Source organism: Notothenia rossii (genome assembly GCF_949606895.1).
Source record: "Notothenia rossii genome assembly, chromosome: 4".
Lineage (NCBI taxonomy): Eukaryota > Metazoa > Chordata > Actinopteri > Perciformes > Nototheniidae > Notothenia > Notothenia rossii.
The window spans coordinates 66,771,682-66,788,901 of NC_136902.1; the positions used below are offsets into that span (position 1 = coordinate 66,771,682).

Here is a 17,220-nt window from a genome sequence, read left to right on the forward strand (position 1 = left end):
GAGTTGAGTGTTAAGCAATAACAATGATGAATCAATGATTGAGTGACGGGGACTGCCCATTGTTCTGAAAACCAATTACTCCATATCCCCAATATAGACAGGCAGTCCGCTTCCTAGAGCCTACAGCAAAGGCACTACCTGCCCTTCTAAAAGGATCTCCTGAAGTCTAATGTTTTTTTCTGCATAATAAATAAATAAATCATACATTTATGAACTTCTAAAAACAGTGCTCTCCAGTTAAATGTCATATTTATGTTATTCAAAGCCCCTGTGGGGGACATCTCTGAAGCAATTGGAAACAGGACTCAGAGACACACAAGGAGAGCTGGAGCTTTGATGGCAAACACTGACGGTTTATTTGGAGCTTCGGCTGGAGAATTTACAAGACATGTCACGGGCCACGAGTTGACCACACGGTTGAGATGCCACATCAATTCAGAAGAACCCTCCTGTAGCTCCAGGTTTTAACTAGTTCAGAGTGTAATAATCAACATTCCTCAATAGATAGACTAAACAGCTGAGGAGTGCTTATGGCTTATCTCTGAACGAGAGTTGCCCGGTCATAAACCAACAAAATGCTTGGTCACCCCCTCCTTAAAGAGCAACTTGCAGGTTTTTTTTTTTACTACATTTATGCTTAACCTTGCTTGAAAATTACAATTTAAAAAGTGAATGCAGGATTTGATATGTTTTACAAGACATAAGGACAGGAATTCAGAGGGAAAGGAGCCGTTTTTGAGCTCTGCTACTAAAAACTGCTTTTTTTAATGTCATACGTCAAACGCGTCATATTACGTCACTTTCTCGGACTCCTTCTCTGCCCAATCCTCGGTAGTAGTTTGTAGTTGGTTTGAGCGGTTGTGATTTATTGAGCTGGTATTTTTTCGGTAATTTTACATTGCATTTCACCACTTTTAATGTTGCACAAACTCAAGCCTGTCAGTGTCAGGACATCGAGTCCACAGTTTCCCTAACAGGAAAAGGACCGGAGCTAGCGTTGGTTCCTGGGTGCGTTGTGCGAGGTGCATCCACCTCCCTGCAGCACATACTCTCCACAGCTGAAGCCTATCAAACAAAACGTTTATCAGGAAACCATATTACATCTCTCTCCCCCCTTCGCTCCTCTCTCTCTCCCCTCCGGTACACAGCACCGTAAGACGTAGCGTGGAGCTGCATTAGGTAACGTGAGATACGGCTGATACTTGTGCATTTGTTTCTTTTATGGATCACTATCAACAGTCCTGCCAGTAACGTTACTATATTATCAATACTACTTTAGTTATAGCCTGATATATGATAGCTAACTTTACAATGTTGTGATGTGACCGACGTTAGCTATCAGCTCAGGCCCGGTTCCAGAACAAAATGACTCAGGGTGCATCTGAGATTAGAGAGGGTGCAGTGGTAAAGTGCTATTTGGGAGTGGACCTAACACCCTCTAGGGCAGGGGTGCCCAATACGTCGATCGCAAAGGTAGTGTGGGTAGATCGCATGGCATTGAAGAAAGGGGAATCTTTTTTTTTTTTTTAAGTTAGCCTATCATCCATCCTTACTATGGCATTTGCCACTTGATGGACGTACAGGTAAACCATACTGACTTATATTGTGCCATATGGGTTCATGCAGTTATGCGCTGCATTTGCACTTCAGATGAGGAGGGGCCTCACCACTATTATGCGCTTATGCGGCGCAATTAGTGTAAGCGCACCACAGTTTGTCCGCCGTTTAGTCCACTAGCACCCCCCGTGCACTCGCGACACAGATTGGGCAGGGGCGGCCCTGTAGGTAGATCTTTTGGGCTTGGTCATTTTAAAAGTAGCTCCCAAGCTGAAAAAGTGTGGGCACCCCTGCTGTAGGGGGTCCGGGAGCATGCTCCCCCGGGAAGATTTTTTTTAAATATTGAAGTTAAAAGCATCAATGTGGTGCATTTTGAGAGCAAAATTAAGAGATCTATGGATACACCTCAACACCCATATGAAACAGAACTGTAAACAGATTTACTATTTCTTTATGGATATTTTGCAAGTCACTCCCCTTTTAAGACCGAAATGTCTACATGCATAGCAGAAGATGGCATCTTTTTTACAGGAATATTCCAGCCAATCTATGTTTTGAAACCATGAGCTGCAAAATGAGCGCCTTACCCCACTGTACAGGCAAGTTGGGTACTTTTTTTTAATATACCTGGGCAGGCTCTAATTTTGCCGAGGTCCTCTGGTACTGGCGGGCCGCCGAGGGGTGGCGTTGTTTGGGGCAACGAAGATGGCTGCGGCTGCTCCGCCTCCGTGGGCGAGGCGGGCAAAGCCGGCGAGTCTGTTGTCTCATGTTGTCTGGTGACTCTTCTTCTTCTTCTTCTTCTTCTTCTTCTTCTTCTTCTTCTTCTTCTTCTTCTTCTTCTTACTATTATTATTATTTGTAATATCTTTTATATTTTTCACTTTTTTGTTTTTGTTTTCACTTTTAATTCAAATGAGGGTGCAATGCACCCTTATGCACCCCCGTAGAACCGGGCCTGTAACAGCTGTCTGTAGCTAACGCCGGTCACTCACCAAGACAGCTGCTCTGTTCTCCACTGGTTCTCCTCACACCCAAGCTCAATTTCTCGCCGATGGCCGTTATTTCTTCTAATCCTTGGCTGCTCCTGGCCTCTTGGACGCCTAGCAGGCTCATAATAATAATAATCATATTCCTTCGAATATATATTTTCAACCTCTTCTGTGTCAAAACTAGCATTGTGGTCCATGTTTATTCATACGTTAGACCGGCCGCTCTCCCCCATGTTACGTCACATGGGGTCACGTGGGGAGGCTTTTTTTCTGCGGAAGTAAAAATGTCTTACAAAAACGACCCCAGATGACACTGTAGTGTATATTTCTGTGTATCTTTTTGAAAATCTAGTGTATTCATCATTTTCCTACACATTTATTCACTGGTGTGTCTAACCTGCAAGTTGCTCTTTAAGGGAGATAGTGGCTGCTCAAGTTTGGTCATCTGTGTCAGAGGGCAAAAGGTAAACATGTATACAGAATTATTCCCTGACAGCCCCTACTCATGTTGTCTAGCTGTCTGTACTGAGGACCCTCCATAAAGACAGAACCACCATAGGCCAAAGTAAGGTTGGAGATCGATGCATCAGTAAGCCTGTTGTGTCAGTACAGTCCTTGATGAATGCTGAAGGGAAACAGAGAGAAAGACATTTAACTCAGAAGCAATCCTTTTGCTGCTATGTGTTACGTTGACTTTATTCGAACATTTAACGTAACAAGTTTTGTGCACTGAAACATCGTATGGGAATTTGGTGTGACCGACTGGGCTGTCATAAACCTAATTTGAAAAAATATGTCTGATTTATTTCAAGATTATAACATTTGTAATTTCAGACCACTCAAGGAATTTTGAAAACAACTTGTCTTTTTTTTATTGCTTTTGGCTGAAATGAAGATTTCCTAGTTATCTTCATAGTAAACTTTAAAGCAGGGGTGTCCAAATGTTTCCTCACTGAGGTCCTCATACAGAAACAAATACGAAGGGCTGGGTATATTGCCTCATACGTTATAAGTTAGCAAAATCAATTAAATGTAGGTACATGCTCGATACATGAATATATTTTAATAAAATCTAAAATCTTGTTTCACTTTCTTTTTTTTTTAACTACAATACAAGACAAGCACAACTTTAAGGTGAGGTCCATATATTCCATTATACTTTTAGAATTTGTTGCGGTCCAATAAAAAATGGACAACGGGCTGCAATTTGCCCCTGGGCCATAGTTTGGACACCCGTGCACTAAAGCCTGTATTGTGTGAGAGTTTTACGGTAGTTAAAGACACGCCCACCGGCAAGCTTTAACGCACGCCGCCGTGTGGACACTGCGTTACGGCCCGTCCACACAGCGGCGTGCGTTGTCGCTTGCCGGCGGGCATGTCTGAAGCTAGACCAACAACCAATCACCTGAATCTCCCGCCCCGGACACACAAGTAGCGGTTTGATTGGCTAGAACTTGCACTGGCATATGATTCGATTGGCTGACGCTTCCGTCGAAGCTTCAAAAGTTGAACATTGCTCAACTTTTGCAGAGAGCAAAGCTACGCTTCGCTCCCACAATGCAGTTTGGCGAAGCGTGACGTCACCCCATTCAAAGTGAATGGGCTGAAGCGTTGAAGCTTTAACGCAAGCCGCTGTGTGGACGGGCCGTTACAGCTGTCAAAAGACGAGAGCAGCGCTACGTCCCTGCATGGCAAAATAAAGGCCCCACCCAATTTCCAGTGAAAACAAAGAATACCTCCATCGTAAATAAAGTTTCATCATGTCTGAAAGCTGCCGTGCAGAGTATTGCACGTTAAACAACAAACATTATCTTTAACTTAGAAAAAAGTACAGTAAAAGGAGAGATCTGTGTTTTCAGGCCATACAAAGAGAGGACTTACACTGTAAACAATGAGACCCTGTCATCAATACTGTACGTTTATGGGAAACTCTTCATCACAGCTAAATGATGATGCTAATGCAGTTATATAGTGAATGCAGTTTTATACGTATCAGATATCCCAATTGTCTACCAATCATGTTCCGTCCATCACCTTGTGCGTAGATTTTGAATTAATTCAAAAATGTAAACAGCAAGTATACAAGTGACATTGTTATTAGCCTGTTCACCTAGCAGAAATATTTCAACCAAGAGAAATAATTTAAATTGAAAGTATTACTAACCTCTTCCTTTAACTATTCCGTAGTCTATGGTAATATTCTTCACATACGTTGTGCCTTTTCGCGTCAGGATGCAGCTGTAACTTGTGGTTTTATTGATGTGCAGCACACGATGATCTTGGAGAACAGGCTTGCAGTCGGTTGATGTGTTAGCCTTCAGGAACTCAACCGATGCCGTAAATGTACAGGCAAACGCTGGAGAGTGTTTACAATCTGGATAAGAGCAGTCCAACCTTAAATAGATCAAAATGTTGTGGCATACTTTAATTGTTGTCAAAACATACAACAAATGCATAGAAAATAATGGCAATGAATGCGAGAACTCTGTGTTATTAATGAGTAGACTGGATGCTTGAACCTGAGGCTTTTGTTCTTGTAGATGCAGGCGGTAATAGTGCCGAAATCTCCATCCTTTTTGTTCAAAGTTGAACCTGCAATCATAGACAGGATGTTTGTATAACACGTACAATATAAATGATTTAAGATGTTCCTTAGCCTTATATACCCAATTTCAGTACTTTAGCACTACATTGTGAGAGTCTAAAGAAGGTTGAAGTGAAAGTTAATAGACATTTACGAGTTGAAGAACTAGTTGAACCAACTGTTCAGCAAATCCAATACACCTGCAACTAAAATGGTTATAAATGGTACATTTTGTGTACATTATTATAGTGATTTTATTGTAATCCAAATTATGCAATGTTTTGCACAATTGTCTCTAAAATCTCACGTTTCTGTATTTGGATTTGGATTCTTGTTAAAGTCAGGAATTATTGTGGATTAGCAGCTTGGTCACTTAAGAAGTGCAGCATTTTAGGAGATCGTTTGCTTTCTTTCTAAGAATTGATAAAAAGGTTGATACCACTCTCGGGCCTGTGCCTTAAGTATTGAACTACAACCAGGTGGTAATTAGCCTAGCTTAGCATAAAGACTGAAAAGGGGCAAACAGCTAACCCAGTACTTCTCGTAAATACACCGACACATACCTACAAACATTGCAAATAACAGTAATAGTTACAAGTTAACATATAATAACAACATATAGATCATATTTTACCACACATTTGACTGTATCAATTTCACTCTCACATGTAGTAAACAATCAAAATGCAAATTATTAAGCTTTACATTTCATCAAATTGTAATTCTGAAGTTTTGACTGAGCCATGCGTCTAATCCTGATGCACTCCTACTATATGAACTTGTCAAACTCACAATTGGTTTTTTTTTTTAAAGAAGGTATTTATTATTACTATTCTTCATTCTTGGCGAACCTGGCACCTACTTTTTAAAAAAAATGCAATTATTCTGCCTACAGTTTGCCCAGAGATTTGGGTATGTAATGCTCATCTCGGCCAATGTTAATGTTGCCTTGAACCGCTGCCCATTAGCACGTCAGGGTAGCAGGAGGCTGGCAAACTCACTAACTTTCTTAATCCCCACATTCAGATTTGTTTTTCTTTTTAAAACTTGTAATCTCAAGCCGAACCAACGCTGACTCGAGTGACATAAACTGAGGCGATTTATCGGTCTTTACACAGCTGCCTCAACAGCCAAAAAGGCTTTACACAAACGTACAACATTTGTAATCGCACACCCCAATATCGGTGAACATACTTTCATATGTGAAATTGGTGGAGTTCGCCTTTAAGCTCCCAATGTTGCTCAGTACTTAATGCACACACATGAAGGTGGTGTCATTATTTAGATTATAGCATTAATGATCTAAAATGTAGAATTCATACTGTAAATGATGTAACATCACACAGCAGAACCTTTATTATATCATAACTGGAATACATTATGTTATGGCAAATTACCATTTTGATCAAATGCTCTTTGATGGATGACAAACAAACAACATCAACAGAAAAAAACACAAGCAAAACAGAAACAACTCAACAGTGTAACAGTGATGTAATCCAATATCTCAAATCCGATTAGGGCTGGTTCTGCTGATTGATAAACTCGTTACACATGCAGCAGTGACCATTAAAATGTTATTAGTGTCTTTCTGATTCTCAAAGCTAGGAAATCAACCGCTTACAGCTGCTCACATCCACCAGTATAATCTTACATCATGCATTAGGATACGTCTAAATAGATCCTTTAAACACTTAATTCTGATATTAGTTTAAAATAAAATAATTTTTTTAAGTGAGCTTACCTATAAAGAGGAAGAGCAGAAACACATAGGTGTGCATTTTTCCTGATCCAACTATGACACTTGACACAAACAAAACATTGTACAGTCATTAAGGAGAGAAGACAGAAATCCATAAATTAATAGACTACACGTTACACTTTAAAATTGTAATTGAAGTGATAATTCCATTACAATAATGCATGTCTTTTCATTCCGACAAGAGTAACACATAGCCTTGCCTATGTGCTATCTATCCACATAAATACTTCCTTGAATATAAATAAAGTGTAAATGACACAATTACAGACAAGCAATGTTTATTTTTATCATCCCTTTTGACCTTGCCTGCCCCAAGTAGTACAAAATACCTTTTTAAATCTTGTTAATACCATTAAATAAGATCAAGCATTAGACTTGAATTTCGCTTTTATTGGAGCAGTAACCCATTCCCAACCCTAATATCATGCTGTAATGTGTAAATAAACTTCAACTTAACACAATCATAAGACAACAGTTGCTGTTCCATAAGGTCTCAAATGATTCTACAATATTTAAAAAATCTTGGTGAAGGTTTTTTTAATCTCTTACCGTTGAGTTGTGTTTTGCTCTTTTCTCCTCTGTGACTTGCAACAGTGCATGGCAGAAATGATAGAATCAACATGATGAACTGGGCAGGGCATGATTCGGAAGCTGCTGGGGTGGAGTCGGGAGGGAAGGTTGGATGGAAGACAGTCTTAACCCTTAGATGCACGAGTGACTGGACCCTACACTCTTCCATAAGTGGGTCAAAAAGGACCCGTATTAGAATAATACGTATGTGTTTTTATGCCATTTTTGTCATTTTGGCTAAGAAAAATCACTTGTATAATATTTACAGTAGTATTATATTTTGGTTCACACTAGAAATATTGTATTTTTCATTTTTCACCATTTATAATTGTAGACATTTTTTTTACATTTGGAAAAAAAAACATAATTCCATAGAGAATGCACATGGGTCATTTTTGACCCACTCACATACAAAAACTAAAATTTCTTAAAATTTAAAATTGAAATTGAAATGGCATGATATCCAAAACATGTTTTTTGAGGAATAGATGGAACATGAAATGATAAAAAAAATGTAATTACAAAGATACTCGAAGAAAACCACCTCACCGGGTCCAAAAAGACCCACTTATGCATCTCAGGGTTAAAGTGGTGCCGTAATGTGCAGTACATATTGTTGCCGGCTGAGTTCTATGGGTGATTGCTGATTACAAATGTATATGTTACTTATTTTTGCACTTTGTTACTTGGCAAACTTTGAGCACTTCAGTTATATCCAAATGTCGGCAGAATATAAGGTCCAATGAACCCCTCTGATAATTTGTATTAACATACAATATTTTTGTGATAAATAAACTTATACTGGGAAACATTTAGATCAAAACATTGTCATCAACTTATTATCAAAACTATATTTTGGAAGGCAGAAGCAAGTTATTAAACAAAGAACTAGCATGGGCCTCTTTTTTTTTTTTTTTAAACAATCAGTCAGTTTGTATCTCCCATGTGACTATCTTTTCTGCTACTGCTTTAACAACTGGTTTATTTATTGTTCTACTGATTCAACAGTGACATGTGCAAGTTGTATGTATTTGCTCTTCCGAATTACATGTTTAGGATCTGCTTTTTTAAACAATAACAATATACTCCTAAGCTGTACTTGTCTCACCACATTATTTGAAAACTCTATGAATTCACAATATCCGGATAACAATCTTCGCTCTGTCCGTTGCTCATGCAACTGCATGTTTTTTCAACATTGTAAGTGGAAATGAGTGTGTTCCAGTCATTAGTGCATTAGGACTAATGGATATGAGTTATATTATGGTTTCATTTCCAGGATCTCAGTCCCCAAAGAGAAATAATAAAACAGCCACGCCTAGGATAGAGATTCTAGACTGTGAGAAAAAGCTTATCTGTAATGTTGTGGTGCTGCCCTTGTGTTCTCTTATACAAAAAGACCCTCAAAACTTCAGGTTATATATTCAAGGGATAGTGTCATGCCCTGGCTCAAGGACGGACAAAAAAAGGAGACCACACATGATTCATTTCCAATTAAAGTACATTTATTAAAAAAAACTAAGTTAATTGTGAAGTCAGTTAATCAGTAATGTGTGAAGTTAGTAGGTGTGTGAACATGCATCAGTATATAAAACAAAGACAAACAAACCAAGATCCAGTAGAGCCAAGCAACCCAAGAGGAGAGAGAGAGACTGACTGCTCAGGCACCCATACTTGTAGCTGAGCAGTTAACCAAAATCAGTTACAGGTACATGAAAAAAGGTACATGAGGTGACAACCGAAATATGCACTAAACCCACAATCGTTACAGCCTAACCCTAACCCCCGGAAATGCAACTACTGCTGCTTATTGGACGGATAAGGAAATGCCTGTATGGCCAAAACTTTAATAAGAATGGGACAAAGCTCCCCTTGCCTGCCCCACATTACCCAAGGATACAGTAGCTCTCTTCCTACCATAGTACCGCCCACATTTCATTTTCCAACCAAATTCATAATCTTTCCACTTTCTCCCTTTTGTTGAAACATCCACCATAACCTGTTCTCTCTTTGGCATACTTCAGTGTGTTACAAATGCTGCACTCTGGCATCCTAGGCCAATTAACATTGTCACATCTTTTGCATTTCCAATCATTTACACTGAAGAGACTTACGAGAAACGTAAACGCGTTTAGTGGAACGCCATATCCTTTCAAATTGTCTCAACCTTTTCTTTATTTTGCGGGTTTCGGCATTATGCCATGGAGCTAGTCTATGTTGTTTTATTTTTATTTTTTTCAAAGGAGCAACAGAGTCTAATTTTATTCGCAGCGCATCTGTAGCACTATCAGCAACATTATCAATTTGGGGTGGTGTACATTTTGTATAAGTTTCATCCCTTACATACATACATGCTATCAAGTTTTCAAGCGCTGGTACTCTTCTTCTGGTGTAAAAACATTGGATCAGTTATGTGATTTAGTCATTCTGGAGCAGTTGAAACAGTCTTTCCCTGATAACATTGCAAATTAATGAACACAAAGCCACACTGGCTGGCGAGTATGTGTTGACAACCCAGTCTCACATCTAAATATGTAATAACTACGTTGGTCCACAACTTGGGACGTAGTATTTCTACAAAAACGCCTCTGAAATTGTAGGATCCCTACGTTGGTGTTGGAGCACAAGCGCATCTTTGGTGAGCGTTATGATAGTAATGAATCCCAAAAAGCAGGTTCTTTGTACCAAAGGTTTGCACAGCATCCTAAGAAAAGGTGTGTCATTATTGCAATCAACAGGGTCATTGGAAAAAAAGAATGTCCTTTGCTAAAGGGAAAAAGCAACAACTTTCATGTGAAGTCAGTTGGTTTGGCTACACCTATTCTACTACTAGGCTACTTACTATATAAGTTGGTGAAACAGAAGTCTTGGCTCCATTGCAAATGAAGGTTAAGCCAGTTGACATTTCAGAGGTGGAGTCGGGTTCTGCTCCGTTTATGTTTGATGGTTTTGTAACTAGTTGGGAGTGAGAAGAAAGTTCAAGTCAGGATTTTGAGGGACTCGGGAGCTTTGAATACTTTTGCGAGGGCATCATTTTAGGAAATGACCTGGCAGGTGGTCGTGTTTGGCCAGATTATGCAATGCCAGTCAACGGTAACATAAACATTGCAGGGAAGAGTTTTCCAGTTATCAATCAATCAATCAATGTTTATTTATATAGCCCAATATCACAAATGTTACATTTGTCTCAGTGGACTTCACAGTTTGTACAGAATATCAGTATGACAATACGACACCCTCTGTCCTTAGACCCTCACATCGTACAAGGAAAGACTTCCAGAGAAAACCCACAGTTTAAAGGGAAAAATGGGAGAAACCTCAGGGAGAGCAACAGAGGAGGGATCCCTCTCCCAGGACGGACAGACGTGCAATAGATGCCGTGTGTAAATTGAAAAGATAATACATTTGCAACATAGGTAGTCCAAATGTTTGGAAATGCATGTGTGTATAATAGGAAGATGAATCCACGAGTATATCCATCCAGGACTTATGATCCAGGACCACAGCCACGACTCAAGATCCTGGTTTAGGTCCTATCTATCTGAACGCACTCAGTTTGTATGTGTCAACGATGAATCTTCCATGCAAACCAAAGTTAGCCATGGAGTGCCACAGGGCTCAGTGCTTGGACCTATTTTGTTCACATTATATATGCTTCCCTTAGGCAATACTATCAGGAATCATTCTGTACATTTTCATTGTTTTATGCGGATGGTACTCAACTATATTTATCAATCAAGCCTTGTTACGTCTCCACTAAGGTCTAGGGGACCTGGAGACAATAACACACAACAACCAATAATTATGAGGGAGTCAGAGTGAAGGTTGACAAAAGGTTTATTACTTGTAAACCTAACTGAACAGAATTTAAACAGAAATACTCTTAGTACATGAGGAGGAGTCAAAGGAGATTGTTCCAAACAAAAGAAACAAGCATAACAAAACCAAGCCTATCTCTACATCTATCCTTTGAAACCAAAACTCAAACAAAAACCCTCACCAACTAAACTACTCAAGAGCTGGAAAAAACAGAATACAGGGGTGGCAACAATCCGCTAACCTAGTGTGTCTTAACATTAATTAGCTACGTGATGAGAAATGTACAGGGTACCCCAGACTTACCTAACTCCCCCACCTCTCAACACACACACATTAACAAAGGTCAGAACAAACGAAGTAGAATGACTTTCTACTCAAGGCAGTCAATTGCAGGCTCCTCATCAGCAACAGGCCCAGGGTGAGAGAGAGAGAAGATTTCCTGGGTGCCTCCTTTATGGTCGGCCCTGGCTGCTGATAGGCCAGCTGAGGGTGAGAGGATCCAATCAGCCATCAGACTCAGGTGCACAGGCAGATACCGATCAGCTTCTGATTAGCTGTGCAGAAGACAGGGAGAAGAGAGAAAACACAGGAGGGAAGTAAAACCACACAAGTACAGCCTGCCTGGCACGTAACAAGCCTGATGAAATTAATCATCTAAATAAAATACAAGACTGCCTCAAGGACTTAAAAACGTGGATGACCTTACATTTTTTGATGTTAAACACGACCAAAACTGAAGTTATTGTACTTGGCCCGAAGAATCTACGAAACAAATTATCTAAAGATATATTAACTATGGATGGCATTAATTTGGCCTCCAGTGAGACTGTAAGGAATCTTGGTGTTATATTTGATCAGGATTTATCCTTTAACACCCACATAAAATCAATGTCAAGGACCGCCTACTTCCATCTACGTAACATAGCAAAAATCAGGCATATCTTGCCTCAAAACGATGCAGAGAAACTAGTCCATGCATTTGTTACTTCAAGGCTGAATTATTGTAACTCCCTATTATCAGGGTGTACCAAGAAGTCAGTCAAGTCGCTTCAGCTGATTCAAAATGCTGCAGCTCGTGTACTAACCAGAGTTAGGAAAAGGCACCACATTACTCCTGTTCTGGTTGCCTTACACTGGCTCCCTATAGAACACAGGATAGAATTTAAAATTCTTCTTCTCGCCTACAAAGCCCTTAATGGGCAGGCGCCATCTTACCTTAAAGAACTCATTATACCCTATTGTCCTACTAGGGCATTGCGTTCCAAGAATGCAGGGTTGTTGGTTGTTCCTAGAGTCTCTAAAAGTACAATGGGAGCCAGAGCCTTTTCTTATCAAGCTCCACTTTTGTGGAATCAGCTTCCAGTTTGTGTTCGGACGGCAGACACCCTATCCGTTTTTAACCTGTTAATCCCCAAGGACACCCTCGGCGGGTCCTTTTTTTTTTTTTTTCACGACACTGTGTCTCAGGCAGTGTTGTAGTCAAGTCACCAATTCAAGAGTCCAAGTCACTCTCGAGTCACCACTCTTCAAGTCCGAGTCCAAGTCCGAGTCACCAAGGGAGAGTCGTAGTCGAGTCCGAGTCCAAGTCCAAGTCACCCAAGCAGTGTCCGAGTCGAGTCCGAGTCATCATTACCTGTGTTCGAGTCCAAGTCTGAGTCACCCAAGGAGTGTCCGAGTCGAGTCCGAGTCCGAGTCATCATTACCTGTGTTCGAGTCCGAGTCCAAGTCTGAGTCACCTAAGAAGAGTCTGAGTCACAAGTCTTCATGTATTCATCTTCGTGGATATAAGTGTTGAAATGTAGCTGCTCCTCTACATTGCTTTTTTCCTGTCATGTTATACTAATCTGTCTATTGAACTGCTGTGAAGCGAGTTTGGCTACAATTCTTGTAATAGGTGCGATACAAATATAAAGCTTATTACTAATATTATTATTATTATTATTATTATTATTATTATTATTATTATTATTATTGTAAATTACCTTTAATATGTCTAACTATATTTAAAATGAGTTACCTTTTAGAGAATTGATTATATTTGTATGCCAATATTTTTCTATGGTAAAGTTTTCGTTTTGCACTTTTATTTTGATAGAAATAAGATCGGGACTCTTATTTTGAAGGAACTTTTACAGGTTAAATCGGTTTACAGATAAAGATTGAGGCCCAGAAAGTACATGGCTACTTAGCATGCAAAATGATGTCATTCTGCATGTTAAGTAGCCATGTGCTATCTTGTTATGGCTGAATCTTTATTTATTGATTAGATCACGTTACTCTGATGATAGTGTTCAAGACAGCCTATGTCTGAACTCGATCCTTAGAGTAATGTGTTACGGAGCCTTCTCTTCAATATTGTTTCCACATAACGAGCATTTTGCGCTGCTCTTTTCCAATGTGGAAGCAGAATGTGTGAAAGCATACAGCACGATGTGGGGTGTGTCTCTAGACATCTCTAGACTGTAATAGGTCTAGAGATGCACAGGGATAGGGATAGAGGACATCAGAGTTCAAAGAATTCACAAGTCCGAGTCCAAGTCAGTGTACGCGAGAATTCACGAGTCCGAGTCCAAGTCATCGTGCCAGAAAATTCACGAGTCCAAGTCTGAGTCGCGTCAATCAGTGCGCGAGTCCGAGTCGAGTCACGAGTCCCGAAAATCGGCACTCGAGACTCCATCTCTTGTCTAAGGGCATCTTAATATTTAAGAACCTATTAATGTGTTATACCAGATTAACCGGAAGAATCTCAGCTAACTGACGATATAAACTATTTTTACCAAAACAAAACACAAGTCTCATAAGAAGCATCTAAATGACCCCTGAGCAAAAAATGCTAATGCACTTTGGCACAGAACTCAGAATAAAGATACCCTTATTACTTATCGTAGCTGCACATACAAGATATCCGATTAAAGCTGAGGTTCCACAGATTATATAGGTATAGTATCATCACTGAGCGATCCGAACTCGCGACAGGGGAAGCAAACACAGACATCACAACACGTGCCTTTACGGAGCTTTTACGGGAGATCGTCGCACCGTAGCTGTCAATCTGATCAAAAGACGTGTTCAATAGCATTACAACGAGAAAAAACGCTGCTGAATCGGTTAATCCATAGGTTGATAATGTGACTGTAGCTTTGAAAAAAATATTTATAATCCATAATTCCATTTTTATGTAAAAATCGGAGTTAGCTACTAATGGTAGCCACCAGAGTTATCGCAGCTTCCGGTTTTGGCTATGCGTCACTCTCACACACAGACATGACCAAATAAGCAGTATGTGGGAGTTCCCCTCGATTCTATTGGCTCTGACGGTTAGAAAGAGATGTCAATCATCAAAATCGACCAAGGGGGGCCAGAGATATGGAACATCCACCCAAATGACCCCTGAAGTGGTTTTGTTTTGCTAAATCTCTCTAAAAAGGTCAAATTTCACTTGTTTTGCATCAATCTTGATACAGGGTACTTATTATATGTTGTAGTTTGGATTCCTAAAGCTTTTAGTCTAGCATCCCATCATTCAAGGGTGGTTTTCACTATAAGTAATCTTTTTTTTTTGGACGGACACAATAATATACATTTTTTTACTGTGTTCAATCTGAATTTACTTTAAAATAAAAACATCTATATTGATTCTGACACTTCTACATCCAACTCACAGATGTATCCTTGCTTTGAGAAAAAAGATTTTAAATGTAACCCTTTTAGAAGGGAAGATATGGTCATTTGTTCTGGGAATGTCATTTGCGAGCCTGAGACCTGAAAAAGAGCTTCGGGGCTTAACAGGTTGCGCTTAAGACCTTCCTTTTTGATAAAGCTTATAGTTAGGGCTGATTAGATTCAGCCCCTAGTTTTGCTGCTATAGGCTTAGTGTGTTGGGGGACACACTTATTCCTTCTCTCTGTCTGTACCTGTGTACTCTCATGTTCCGAATAACCCAGCTTCCCCAAATTTTCTTTTTGGGGAAGCTGTTGGATCCTGTTGCTGTGGTCCTGGATCATAAGTCCTGGATGGATATCCTCATGGATTCATCTTCTTACTATAGACACATGCATTTCCAAACATTTGGACTACCTTGTAAATGTATTATCTTTTCAATTTACACACGGCAACTATTGCACGTCTGTCCGTCCTGGGAGGGGGATCCTTCCTCTGTTGCTCTCCCTGAGGTTTCTCCCATGTTCCCTTTTAAACTGTGGGGTTTTCTCTGGAAGTTTTTCCTTGTACGATGTGAGGGTCTAAGGACAGAGGGTCTCGTATTGTCATACTGATATTCTGTACAAACTGTGAAGTCCACTGAGACAAATGTAACATTTGTGATATTGGGCTATATAAATAAACATTGATTGATTGATTGATTGATTGAAATGTAAGATCAAATCCCATGCAAATTCCACATGTGTTTTGTTTCCAATCTTTCGCCAGTCCTTAAATCGTTGGCGGTACGCTTCAGGCACCAACTCATAAGCCCTCAAAACAGCCGATTTCACCGTATCGTAAGTATGTAGGCTTCTTGTGCTTTACCTGTAAACACACACTGCAACATTAAAGTGCTGTCCTCATCAGGCCAGCCCTTGAATCAGCAACACGCTCAAACAGACAAAAAAGGGTCTACATCATTTTCGTTACATTTTGGCAACAACCGTAAATTACTTGCAACATCAAAACGTGAACTTACGAGTTCCTCATTCAAAGCCGATGCAGACATTTTACCTGAACTAATCAAAGCAAATTTTTGCAGTTCCAAATCCAGTTGCATTTGTTCCTTTTGGTATTTGATTTGCTCTACCTCTTTTTCACGGTCTAACCTCAAAATCAACAATTATTTCTGTTGTTCAAATGTTAAGCCAGACACATAATTAGTTACAATGCTCTTACCTCCCCTGTCCATCAGTACCCCACAGTCTTGCAAATGAGCCTTTATAATACTTTCAGGTTTTCCTTTGTTTGTAATACTTGAGTAATAATGAGCAATCTTCAACTCAACTGCTCCTTTGTACATTGCTCCAACAACTCATCCGAGGGACACTGAACAAAATCTTCCATAATATTAGCCATATCAAACCACAAAAATCTAGCAACCTAGATAACCAAATTGAGGTAACATACACCAAACCTTTACACTATGCAACTAGTGGCAACAACAATGGTGACTCCCCATGCTCAGCTAACTAATTAGAGTATGTCACTTATCTGACTAAGCTCTTCCCTAGTCTTCGTACAGATACTTGTGAATTATTATTCACTGAAACCCAGTGGTACTGGAAGGCAACTGTATACACAGCAACCCCACAAGAAACCATGGACATGATTCCGAGACAATTTGCTCTAGCCATTTTTCTCTGTCACACTAAACCAAAACCCCCACAACATACTCTCTATTAGAACCTGCTGCTAGGCCTCACAGAGACACCAGTCACATGCCACACCAAACATTTTAGCATATTTACCTCAAAGAATATTGGCCCAAACTAGATTATTTTAAAGCCCTCCCAAACCACTACATCCATGTGTGATACTCCAACCTAAACAAAATGTGACTTGGATGAGCCCCCATGTCACGCCCTGGCTCAAGGATGGACAAAAGAAGGAGACCACACATGATTCATTTCCAATTAAAGTACATTTATTTGGGGCATCAAGCAAGAGCTGAGGCAGAAGATCGAGCAGGTGCTGGAGCAGGAGCAGGAGCAGGAGCAGGAGCAGGAGCAGGAGCAGGAGCAGGAGCAGGAGCAGGAGCAAGAGCAAGAGCAAGAGCAAGAGCAAGAGCAAGAGCAAGAGCAAGAGCAAGAGCAAGAGCAAGAGCAAGAGCAAGAGCAAGAGCAAGAGTTGGGGATTAGGCAGGTTGTAGGCTAGTGGGCTGGAAGTTAGCAGACTGGCAATCAAAAGTATTAATACAATTCCTCTGTATCCATCCTGGTAAGGAAATTATTGGC

General features: G+C 40.1%; 1 protein-coding gene across 1 annotated transcript; it reads right to left on the minus strand.

The window, feature by feature from the left end:
• Positions 1-249: 249 nt before the first annotated feature.
• Positions 250-7,481, minus strand: LOC307038055 (uncharacterized protein). The gene is made up of 5 exons (XM_079679354.1): positions 7,442-7,481; positions 6,875-6,933; positions 5,066-5,138; positions 4,711-4,940; positions 250-3,171 (listed from the first exon to the last, which is right to left on the minus strand). The coding sequence occupies exons 2-5, from the start codon at positions 6,909-6,911 to the stop codon at positions 3,059-3,061; spliced, it is 453 nt and encodes a 150-aa protein (XP_079535480.1). The 5' UTR covers positions 6,912-6,933; positions 7,442-7,481; the 3' UTR covers positions 250-3,058.
• Positions 7,482-17,220: the final 9,739 nt, after the last annotated feature.